This window comes from Ipomoea triloba, chromosome 13 (genome assembly GCF_003576645.1).
Source record: "Ipomoea triloba cultivar NCNSP0323 chromosome 13, ASM357664v1".
In the NCBI taxonomy this organism is placed as follows: Eukaryota; Viridiplantae; Streptophyta; class Magnoliopsida; order Solanales; family Convolvulaceae; genus Ipomoea; species Ipomoea triloba.
In genome coordinates, this window is record NC_044928.1 from 24030431 (window position 1) to 24042161 (window position 11731).

The following is an 11731-nucleotide window of genomic DNA, read 5'->3' on the forward strand; positions in this document are numbered from 1 at the left end:
AAAAACTACTATAGTAGGACTGAATTATGTATTAACTTGTTTTTCAATTTAAATATCATTTTCACAATTTTTTAAGAAACCGACATAAATCATATCAAATAATAGTTTGTTTATAAATCACGAAGCTATGTTCATATTTTGTGCATCCAAATTCCAAAGCCATGGAATTCCCTTCGCTACTAAGCAACAATATTATCGTTCCAACTTTAGCCTGCTCCATCTTCGTGCTTCTCTTTATTAAGCTATTACTTTCACCCAAAAACGATGCAAAACGCAAAAACTTACCGCCGGAGGCCTCAGGAGCGTGGCCCATAATCGGCCATCTCCATCTGCTCGCTGGTGGGAAGACGCCAATTCACCAGATCTTGGCATCCATGGCGGATAAACACGGCCCTATTTTCCGAATCAAACTCGGCTCCCAACCAGCCCTGGTGGTGAGCGACTCCAAAGTAGCCAAGGAATGCTTCACGGCAAAAGACAAGGAGCTAGCAACTCGCCCCAAATACCTGGCCTCGGAAATCATGGGCTACAACTACTCCATGTTCGCGGTTGCCCCATACGGGGAGTACTGGCGTGAAATCAGAAAGATTGTCATGCTGGAGCTCCTGTCTAATCGTAGAATCGAGATGTTAAGGAAGGTGAGGGAATCCCATGTAAGAAAAGCCATCAAACGTACCTTTGATCACTGGTCACACAACAAGGACCCAACTTCTGGGGCGGTGGTAGTGGAGATGAGGCAGTGGTTTTCGAGACTGATCATCAATCTCTCCATAGCTATGCTTTTCGGGGAGGAAGAAGTGGGAGAAGAAAGCCAACTGTTGAAGTCCATTAGGAATCTGTTTGAGCTGTTTGGTGAGATGTTGGTGTCGGATTTTATTCCCTGGTTGAGATGGATGGACTTGGGAGGGTACGAGAAGGCTATGAGGAGGACTGCTGAGGAAATTGATTGTGCTGCAGATAGATGGCTTAAGGAGCATAGAACAAAAAGAAATTTGAAATCTAAGGAAGAAGAAGACTTTATGGATGCCATGCTTTCCCTATTTGATGCCCCATCCAATCAAACTCATCATCCTCTTGGATTTGATACTGATGTTATTATCAAATCTACTTGCTTGGTATGTATAAACATTTTTTTCTCTTTTTAATTTATGAAGTATATATAAGTGCACTAATCTCTTTATTACTAATTATATGCATATGTATTGTATAGAATATGCTTGTAGCGGCCACAGACACAACTAGTGTAACATTGACATGGGCTCTCTCCTTAGTATTAAATGATTATGATGTGTTGAGGAGGATACAAGATGAGTTGGACACCCACATTGGAAAAGAAAGGTGTATCGAGGAATCCGACACAAGTCAGTTGATTTACCTTCAAGCTGTAGTGAAAGAAACATTGCGTTTACACCCTGCAGTCCCAATCTCACTACCCCATGAAGCCATAGAAGATTGCACTGTTAGCGGCTACCACATTCAAAAAGGCACTCGTGTAATTCCGAACTTTGCAAAGATACACCGAGATCCACAGGTGTGGGCAGACCCTAATGAATTTAGGCCTGAGAGGTTCTTGACAAGTCACAAAGATGTTGATGTTAAGGGTAATAATTTTGAGCTGATTCCGTTTGGCAGCGGTCGAAGAATGTGTCCTGGTTTAACTTTGGCTTTTATCAGTTGTTCATTTGACATTAGCTACTCTTATTCATAGCTTTGATATGAAGAGACCATCAGTGGAGCCAATTGATATGACAGAAAGCACTGGATTAACTACTCTCAAAGCCACTCCACTCCATGCTCTCCTAATACCACGCTTGACTTCGGATTTGTATGGCTAATTAACTTATAAAAATATAAATGTATTAACTTATAAGAAATAAAAAAGAATTGTTTAAATTTGAAAGATGAAAGACTAGATTACATTGTTTTGAAAATGAATTGTTTAAATTTCATTGTTTTGAAAATGAATTTTTTAAAATTTTTGTAAAGGTTTTAATCGTACGTAGTGCATCTTATTTTTATTATGCGAGTCTGGTCAATAGGGATTGTGTGTCATTGATTCGTTCCATTGGTAACACTCTTGCTCATCAATTCAGGAGATCAATAAATCATAGCACACACGCTTGATAAGGTTATGAGTGGGTTTGGAATATTGTTCCCCCGACCTCATGTATTGTCACACACACATACACACACCCACACCCACACATTTATGTGTCGACGGGTTTTGGTGTGAAAGAACTCTCAAGTGAAAATAAGGTGAGATTTAAACTGTATATTAGTGTTAATCGAATGTACAGCGCGTTTTTTAAACTATAATGCTAATTAGAGTCTTTTTGTATTTTCCATAATATCAATAACATTTTTTTTAGTCAAATTTGATGGTATCTTCTTCACAGCTCTGTTTCTTAATTTCCACTGTCAAATCGTTTATAATTCTTCAATGCTAACATATTATTGTAAAGTGCAAAATTTTAAAACTTCAATGCATTACTTTTGCTGGATATATTGCAAGAATAGTTAAATTTGCTAAAGAAGGAAAGTCATCTACTGAAATTGCTTGCTTTGAAAATCAAGAATCAAAATTGAAAAATGACAATAAAATCACAATGCTAAAAGTGAGAAATATTCAAAACTTTTATTTGCACAACAATAGTTTTACAAAATGACTATAAATTAAGGATATATATATACATACATACATACATACATACATATATATATATATATATAACTGAAATGCTTCTTATTTCTTCTAAGTTAATTAACCATACAAATCTGAAGCCATGCGTGGTATTAGGAGAACATGGAGTGGGGTGGCCTTGGGGCTAGTCAATCCGGGGCTTTGTGTCATATCAATTGGCTCTATTGATGGTCTTTTCATATCAAAGCTTTGAATCAAGCTAGCAAGTGTCAAATGCAAAATCTGTAAACTCAGAGTTATACCGGGACATATTCTTCGACCACTACCAAATGGAATTATATCAAAATTATTGCCTCTGACATCAATATCTTTGTGAGTAGTCAAGAATCTCTCTGGCCTAAACTCATTAGGATCTACCCACACCTTTGGATCGCGATGAATCTTTGCAAGATTTGGTATTACGCGAGTGCCTTTCTGAATGTAGTAGCGGTTAATGGTGCAGTCTTCTATAGCCTCGTGGGGTCCAGAGAGTGGAACTGCTGGATATAAACGAAATGTTTCTTTCACAACAGCTTGGAGGTAAATCAACTGATTTGTGTCAAATTCCTCAATGCGACTATGTTTCCCAATCTTGGTGTCTACTTCATCTTGGATCCTCCTCAACACATCATAATTGTTCAGAACTAAGGAAAGAGCCCATGTCAATGTTATGCTAGTTGTGTCCGTGCCAGCTACAAGCAAGTTCTATCAAATAAATATGCATATAATTAGTACTTTTCACCACAATGACATCAGAAAAATGTATTTTCCTTTTTCAAATAATAAAAAAGATTTTAAAAAAAATGATTATGCATACCAAGCAAGTAGATTTGATAATGGCATCATTATTAAGTCCAAGAGGATGATCATGACTTTGATTGGATGGGGCATCAAATAGGGAAAGCATGGCATCCATAAAGTCTTCTTCTTCTTTAGATTTCAAATTTCTTTTTGTTCTATGCTCCTTAAGCCACCTATCTGCAGCACAATCCATTTCCTCAGCAGTCTTCCTCATAGCCTTCTCGTAACCTCCCAAGTCCATCCATCTCAGCCATGGAATAAAATCTGACACCAACATCTCTCCAAACAACTCAAACAGTCTACTAATGGAGTTCAAGAGTTGGCTTTCATCTGCCACTTCTTCCTCCCCAAAAAGCATAGCTATGGAGAGGTTGACAATCAACCTCGAAAACCACTGCCTCATCTCCACTACCACCGCCCCAGAATTTGGATCCTTGTTGTGTGACCAGTGATCAAAGGTACGTTTGATGGCTTTTCTTACGTGGGATTCCCTCACCTTCCTTAACATCTCAATTCTACGATTAGAGAGCATCTCAAGCAGGACAATCTTTCTGATTTCACGCCAGTACTCCCCGTATGGGGCCATCGCAAGCATGGAGTGGTTGTAGCCCAAGATTTCAGCTGCCATGAATTTGGGCCGCGTTGCTAGCTCCTTGTCCTTTGCCGTGAAGCATTCCTTAGCTATTCTCGAGTCGCTCACCACCACGACTGGTTGCGACCCGAGTCTCATTCGAAAAATAGGGCCGTATTTATCCGCCATGGACGCCAAGATGAGGTGAGTAGGCGTTTTCCGACCAGCGAGCAGATGGAGATGGCCGATTATAGGCCATGCCCATGGGACCTCCGGCACTAGCCTTTTGTGGTTTTTGGGTGCAACAAATAGCTTGCACATAAAGAAGAGAAGGGTGCAAACTAAAGTAGGGATGATAATATTGTTGTATAGTAGGGAAGGGAATTCCATGGCTTTGGATACACAAAATATGAGCATCGCCCCACGATTTATAAACATAAAACATCACAGGTAGCAACTAGCAAGGTGCAACATGACTTTTTTTTAATACTAGTAGTCTAGACGTACTTATCCCCTCTTTTTATTCTATTCTATTTTTTTAAATCTGTATTTACGTAACATAATTTAATTAATTTAGAAAAAAATATGTGACCCACCTGCATCAATCACTTATTTACCTATTTATCTATTCCTATCACCCACCTGCTCAACCATACTATACATTCCACCAATTAATCTATCATTGGTATATTATTTATTTGTATAGGGCCCATACAATTGCTTTAAAACTCAAAATGATTTCTTGCAGCTTATCATCATTTTGTCTCCTAGGTAGAGTTTAAGTAGCAAGTTGCAACGGTTGAATGCAAAGAACACAGTATTAAAATATGTTCACACTAAGAGCATCTATCCAATAGGGTTTTTTCAAGATTTTTGAAACAGTAAATAAATATTGTGAGATAGTTTTTAAAAAATGTAGGAAATGATTTTTGGTTGGATCTTTCTTCCGCACAAAAACTTTGTTTTTGCAAGTTTTTTTAAAAAAATCAGTACCTTTGCTACGTGTATTATGTTAAGTATTTATGTGTCATCATCTATATAATTTTATGCATTATGAACATAAATTTTATACCTTATAAGATCGAATTCTGTATATTAGACCAGGGTGCACTATGGACCCTAGTTCACGATATAATGATTGCCCTAGTATAAGGCTCAAGAATTCCAGGCTTAAATATGGGCCAAGGGTAGAAACTATAACATTGGGTTGAAGTGTGGGCTGAGACTCAAGCTCAAAAAAGGAAGCACTTGTTCAACATAGGAAAGGATAATAAGGTCAAATAATATAGAAGTAGGATTCCTTGTCTTTAGATGAATTTTTGTCTTGTCCAGATTTTTACAGGAGTAGAGATAACAACCTATAAATCCCTTGTCCCGTTATATTGTAAGCTCTCTTTATCAATAATAACAATTTCTTCATTACTTTCTTTTGTCCATCATACATGATACTGGTTTTCGATTATGAGCAAGAGAATGCATTGACAGGATCAGAACATGGATATTCAACTTGCACGGAGTTAACTCACTGATTCAATAGACAATATATATTTAGGAGAAGAGATAAAGGTTTGAAACTCGACAAGTACAGTTCAAAGTGGGTGAATCCTAGGGATGTCAACAGGGCGGGGTGGGAGCGGGAGCATACTCCCCGCCCCCGCCCTGACTTACTCCCACACTCCCCGTCCCCATCCCAATCCCAGCCGGGGAATCAAAAATCCTTCCCATCCCCATCCCCACGGAAATTATCGGGGGATGGGGAATCCCCAATTGTTTATAACATATAAAAACATATAAAAATTTTAAAAATATTTAAATAAATAACTCATATATATTGAATGTTTAACCAAGCCACTAAATTATTGTGATTTACATCCTCCCAAATGTTCTGTCGGGCTGAAGTGTGGGGAGCCCCTAGAGTTGGGGATTCAACCTTTCGGGGAAGAAAAATATGTAGGGGGTGTTTGGTAAATAGTTGTTAGCTGATTGGGTTAGTGAGCTTGACAAATTGATAGCATTAGCTGATTGTAAAAAAAGATGTTTGGTAACTGTTGTTAGCTGATAGCTGATTATATGCAAAATGACTTTCTCACAAAGCTTATCAAAAAATCTGCTTTAAGCAACTTTTGAATTTTAGCATTTTAGAGCAATATAATGTAACAAAAACTAATTAATCAAACACTTATACTGAATGTTTAACCAAGTGAAATAAATAATAGTGGTCAAATAAGCCAAAATTGGTTGATAAGCTAATTATATTATTATCAAATAGAGCTTTAATTTTCTATATTTCCCATAAACTTTTATAATTGAATAATGAAATTGCATATTACTCATCTTTATTAATAGTGGAATTTAAGTGAAAGAGTATTAATTATGGCAAATAAATTAAAGTTAAGAATGTAATGAATTAAATTTAAAAAGAGTTGAACTAGAAGTAACAATTACACAATAATTAAAAATTAAAAATGTCAATGATATGATACTTTAGTGGCATGAAGTGACTTTTTTAAAGCAAAATTTTCAATTAAGAAAATAAAAAAATTAGAAGGAGCATTATAATTATAATAATTGTACTATTCTAATCTCATTACTGTTGTTTTAGTCACTCTTTTTTTTTTCTTTTTTTTATAAGGTAGCTTGAAAGCATGATGGTGATCACTTCGTGGAGAATAGCAATGGTATAGAAGTGTGTGATGATGAGTTGTAATGTTTAGCAGGATAGAATATATTTTTCTAGCTTGATGAGGACTACCACCAGAAACTTCCTGGATTTTGTCATCATTTTTGGCTTCAGATATATATTGATGATTATCTTCGTGTTTGTTCTCGGGTAGCGTTTATCTGCAGGCTAGACTTTCCTTTTCTTTTACATGCTTTTTCTTTTTATCTATGAAATTTATATATTAAATTTAATAATTTTTTTATCTATTTCCCACCAACATCACCATATGACACTGTCGGACCAAAATTGATTATATATATATATAGCTGGCTTAGTTTGTTCATGATTTTGTATCCAAATTAAGGCATGGAATTCCCTTTCCCACTATGCAACACTTTTATCATTCCAACTTTAGCATGCACATTTCTGCTTCTCTTTATGTGCAAGCTATTACTTGCACACAGAAAAGATGGAGACCACAAAAAGCTAGCCCCGTTGGTCCCAGGGGCATTGCCCATAATCGGCCATCTCCATCTGCTCGCCGGTCGGAAGAAGACGCCCACACACCTAATCTTAGCATCCATGGCGGATAAATACGGCCCTATTTTTCGTCTGAGACTCGGCTCAGTACCCGTCCTGGTGGTGAGCGACTCGAAAATCGCCAAGGAATGCTTCACGGCGAAAGACAAGGAGCTGGCAACTCGCCCCAAATTACTGGCCTCTGAGATCATGGGCTACAACTACTCCATGTTCGGGATTGCTCCGTACGGGGAGTACTGGCGTGGAATCAGAAAGATTGTCCTGCTTGAGCTGCTCTCTAATCGTAGAATTGAGATGTTAAGGAGGGTGAGGGAATCCCATGTAAGAAAAGCCATCAAACGTACCTTTGATCACTGGTCACACAACAAGGATCCAAATTCTGGGGCGGTGGTAGTGGAGATGAGGCAGTGGTTTTCGAGGTTGATTGTCAACCTCTCCATAGCTATGCTTTTTGGGGAGGAAGAAGTGGGAGAAGAAAGCCAACTGTTGAAGTCCATTAGGAACCTGCTTGAGCTGTTTGGAGAGATGCCGGTGTCAGATTTTATCCCCTGGCTGAGATGGATGGACTTGGGAGGGTACGAGAAGGCTATGAGGAAGACTGCTGAGGAAATGGATTCTGCTGCAGATAGGTGGCTTAAGGAGCATAGAGCAAAAAGAAATTTGAAATCTAAAGAAGAAGAAGACTTTATGGATGTCATGCTTTCCCTATTTGATGATCAATCCAATCAAACTCATCCTCTTGGATTTGATACTGATATCGTTATCAAATCTACCTGCTTGGTACGTATAATATATTCCTTTAGTTTAATTTACTTGATCATATATGTTGAAAATACTAATTGTTATTTATGTACTGGATGGATAGACCATGGTTGTAGCAGCCACGGACACCACCAGCATAACCCTGACATGGGCTCTCTCTTTTATACTAAACCACAACAACGTGTTGAGGAAGATTCAAGATGAACTAGACATTCACGTGGGAAAAGAAAGGTGTGTTGAGGAATCTGATATAAATAGCTTGATTTACCTTCAAGCTGTCGTGAAAGAAGGGTTTCGTTTACGTCCAACTGTCCCGCTCTCTATACCCCATGAGGCTATGGAAGATTGTACCATTGACGGCTATTACATCCAAAAAGGTACTCGTATAATATCAAACCTTGCAAAGATTCATCGAGATCCAAAGGTGTGGACAGATCCTGATGAGTTTAAGCCTGAGAGGTTCTTGACTAGTCACAAGGACATTGATGTTAAGGGTAATAATTTTGAGCTAATTCCGTTTGGTAGTGGTCGAAGAATGTGCCCCGGTATGTCTTTGGCTTTACAGATTGTGCATTTTACACTTGCTAGTCTAATTCAAAGCTTTGATATGAAACGACCATCAATGGAGCCAATTGATATGACCGGAAGCAAAGGATTAACTACTCCCAAAGCCACACCACTCCATGCCCTCCTAATACCACGCTTGACTTCAGATTTATATGGTTAATTAATTTAGAAGAAATAAGAAATATTGAGTTGTTAAACAAATAATGAATCAGAGAGATCAATTCCCTTGTTTAAATTTCTAGGAATATAATGTGTTCTTTAATGATGTGTTTTATAAATATATACTTGTATTGTATAAAAGTATTATATAAAATCAGTATCTTTTTATTGTCTGAATGGCTAGTTTTGTGTTGTGAGCAGATAAACTGCTTTTGCACTTCTGTGAATGATAATAAGATGAAACAATATGTAGTAGTATACTCTTGTATCTGAACAAAGGCTTTAGGAAAATTGAGTCAGAAGCTAAGTAACTCGAAAATTAACCATTATTCAATTCGGAAAATTTAACAGGCACCCCAAAGTACAATCATTTTTTGTTAAATTTAGATTATTTTTAAATAAGAAATAAAATTATAAAAATAAATGCGTAGTAAATAAATACATAAGTTTTGATTGGCGGTTTGAAATCGAAATTGGAACCGAACCGTACCGATTTATCAAAATAAGTGTTTGATTATTTTCACTATATATGACTGTGGTTAAGTTCTGGTTCACGGTTCAACAATTATTTAATTTTAAATTTTTCGGTTCTGAATCGTAACCAGAACTGTCCATACTATTTCGATATGATTGTTACAGTGTTTGGTTATGTTCGAACCGAATCATGATCATCCATACATATAAATAATAATTTGTTGGAGAAGAAAAATAAATGATATAATTATTGTTAAGGGTAACAATGTCAATTTAACATTTCAGGGGGGAAACTGTCACTTTAGTAACACAGGGGAAAAAAGTGTTATATGCACATAACATAGGGGGAAAAAGTATTATTTTCCCATCATTTATATGTAAAATTGCAACCGTCTAAGTGCATTTTGAAGTTTTGTGTGGTGTAATTTTAGAATACAAATTTAAATGCACTTTTATGTATTATGTTATTTACTTTATAGTGTTGCGTGATGCACGCTTGTACTTGAGCCTGAAAGAGTCTAGATCATATGCGGTCAATCGTTCCCGTGCGATCATGCGATCTTGTGCATTCACATAGTGTTGCGTGATGCACGCTTGTACTTGAGCGTGAAAGAGTCTAGATCATATGCTGTCAATCGTTCCCGTGCGATCATGCGATCTTGTGCATTCACATATCTTTAAGGCAATTGTAAGATGATTCATCATTTTTTCTATTATTATTATTATTATTGTTATTATTATATCATGATGTGCATTGCAAATTAAAGTTTGCTAAAAAAATGACAAATGCATAGTTTTTTTTTCTTCCATTTATTGACTTCTCTTTACAAATATGTATTTTTCTTTTTCAAATAATAAATTTAAATATTACTTGATGGATGGTATATTGGGCTTGGGTCACACAGACCGATCCAAGAAAGTAACTAGACCAAGAAACTCTAAGAAAGATATATAGTGCGGAGCAACTTAAGAATTTAATAAGGATTGAGCTTATTATTCATAATGTAATAAGGATTATGCTCATTATCCCTAATATAATAAGACTAGAGTTTATTATTCCCAATGTAACAGTAACTCCTAACCCAATATGAGGCATTATGGCAAATTATTGTGTGGACCATAGTCCACACAACTGTGTGGACCATAATAAAATGTGCATTTTAAATGTACTAAATATACATTATTTTTGTACTGAATGTACATTATTTTTATACTATAAAAATAATGTACATTCAGTACACAAATAATGTATATTCCTTGAATACAATGTACATTATTTTTATATTGAATGTACATTATTTGATAGTGTGGTCCACACAAATTGGAGGCATTATGACATTCTTATTCCTTGTAGGGCTCTAGGCCCAAAATATGTATCAATAAAATATGTATAAATAGACCCCTATATATATATATATATATATATATATATATATATATATATTGTATTCCCATGAACAACAAACGCATTTTTTTATTTATTTATAAATTTTCATTGATTTGAGTCGTTGATCTAGATTCGATCAACGGCCCAGATCTCATCCCATGTTTCACCTAGAAGACTCTTCGCACCATAACCACTCCACACACACACACACACACATATATATATATACACTAGTTTTTCTTATGCGCGATGCGCAAAAAATAGGTGCCCAATATTAGTATTTTATATTAAAATTTTAAATTTATTTAAATTTTAATATAGTAAATAATAATAATAATAATAATGTAAAATATTTTTATAAATTAGATATTTATATTTTAAAAAATAACTAACATATAACTATAATATTTAATGTGTATATTTTATTATTATTATTGAATAAGATATTAAAATATATGGTGGATGCATGTGCATAGTAACAATAGTGGAAAAGATAATGGAAGTTATAACAGTAGGAGTATATTTGTCCAAAATATTATGTAGTACAACTTTTATAGCATAATGTACAAAAAAAACTTAACGAAAAAAATGGACATAAATGAGGGGTATAACCTTCATTCGCATTTATTATGTTTATATATATATATATATGGAAGGATTTAGGTCTGGGAAGGTTTTCTGTGCGGTTATACGGTTACACACCTTAATCATTATAATGGCGCACCTTAAGTACAAAAACCACGCACATTTATCACACAAACAAAAGCACCTTAAAACACAAACTATGTGCACCTAAAGTTTTAGGTCGACACACCTTAAGTACACAAATCACTCGCCTTAAGAGCACAAATCACACACTTAAGGTTTTAAAATGGCTCACCTTAAGTTTCAACAACTCACACACCTTAAAAAGGAAAACAACGCACATTAAGAAGGAAAACGACGTACTTTAAGAAAGAAAATCATGCACCTTAAGCTTTAGGTTCACTCACCTTAAATTTCAACACTCACACACCTTAAGAAGGAAAATTACGCACCTAAAATTACCGTACAAGCACAAGAACTTATATATATATATATATATATATATATATATATATATATATATATATATATATATATATATAC

The 11731-nt window shown here is 35.6% G+C and overlaps 2 protein-coding genes and 1 pseudogene across 2 annotated transcripts; 2 read left to right on the forward strand and 1 right to left on the reverse strand.

Moving 5' to 3' along the window:
- Nucleotides 1-161: 161 nt before the first annotated feature.
- LOC116001387 lies at nucleotides 162-1985 on the forward strand (annotated as a pseudogene).
- A 631-nt stretch (nucleotides 1986-2616) lies between these two features.
- Nucleotides 2617-4442, reverse strand: LOC116001388 (cytochrome P450 82A3-like). Its single transcript, XM_031241269.1, has 2 exons — nucleotides 3498-4442; nucleotides 2617-3385 (listed from the first exon to the last, which is right to left on the reverse strand). Exons 1-2 carry the CDS (start codon nucleotides 4440-4442, stop codon nucleotides 2762-2764), a joined length of 1569 nt encoding a protein of 522 aa, XP_031097129.1. The 3' UTR covers nucleotides 2617-2761.
- Nucleotides 4443-7015: 2573 nt separating this feature from the next.
- LOC116002799 (cytochrome P450 CYP82D47-like) lies at nucleotides 7016-8919 on the forward strand. The gene is made up of 2 exons (XM_031242967.1): nucleotides 7016-8034; nucleotides 8120-8919. The coding sequence occupies exons 1-2, from the start codon at nucleotides 7081-7083 to the stop codon at nucleotides 8741-8743; spliced, it is 1578 nt and encodes a 525-aa protein (XP_031098827.1). The 5' UTR covers nucleotides 7016-7080; the 3' UTR covers nucleotides 8744-8919.
- The last annotated feature ends 2812 nt before the right edge of the window (nucleotides 8920-11731 follow it).

Bases quoted from the DNA above. Each gene is read 5' to 3' on its own strand.
- LOC116001388 (XM_031241269.1), bottom strand. From the start codon at position 4,442: ATGGAATTCCCTTCCCTACTATACAACAATATTATCATCCCTACTTTA. The intron at 3,386-3,497 runs GTATGCATAATC...TTTATTTGATAG, and splicing joins TTATCAAATCTACTTGCTTG to AACTTGCTTGTAGCTGGCAC.
- LOC116002799 (XM_031242967.1), top strand. From the start codon at position 7,081: ATGGAATTCCCTTTCCCACTATGCAACACTTTTATCATTCCAACTTTA. The intron at 8,035-8,119 runs GTACGTATAATA...CTGGATGGATAG, and splicing joins TTATCAAATCTACCTGCTTG to ACCATGGTTGTAGCAGCCAC.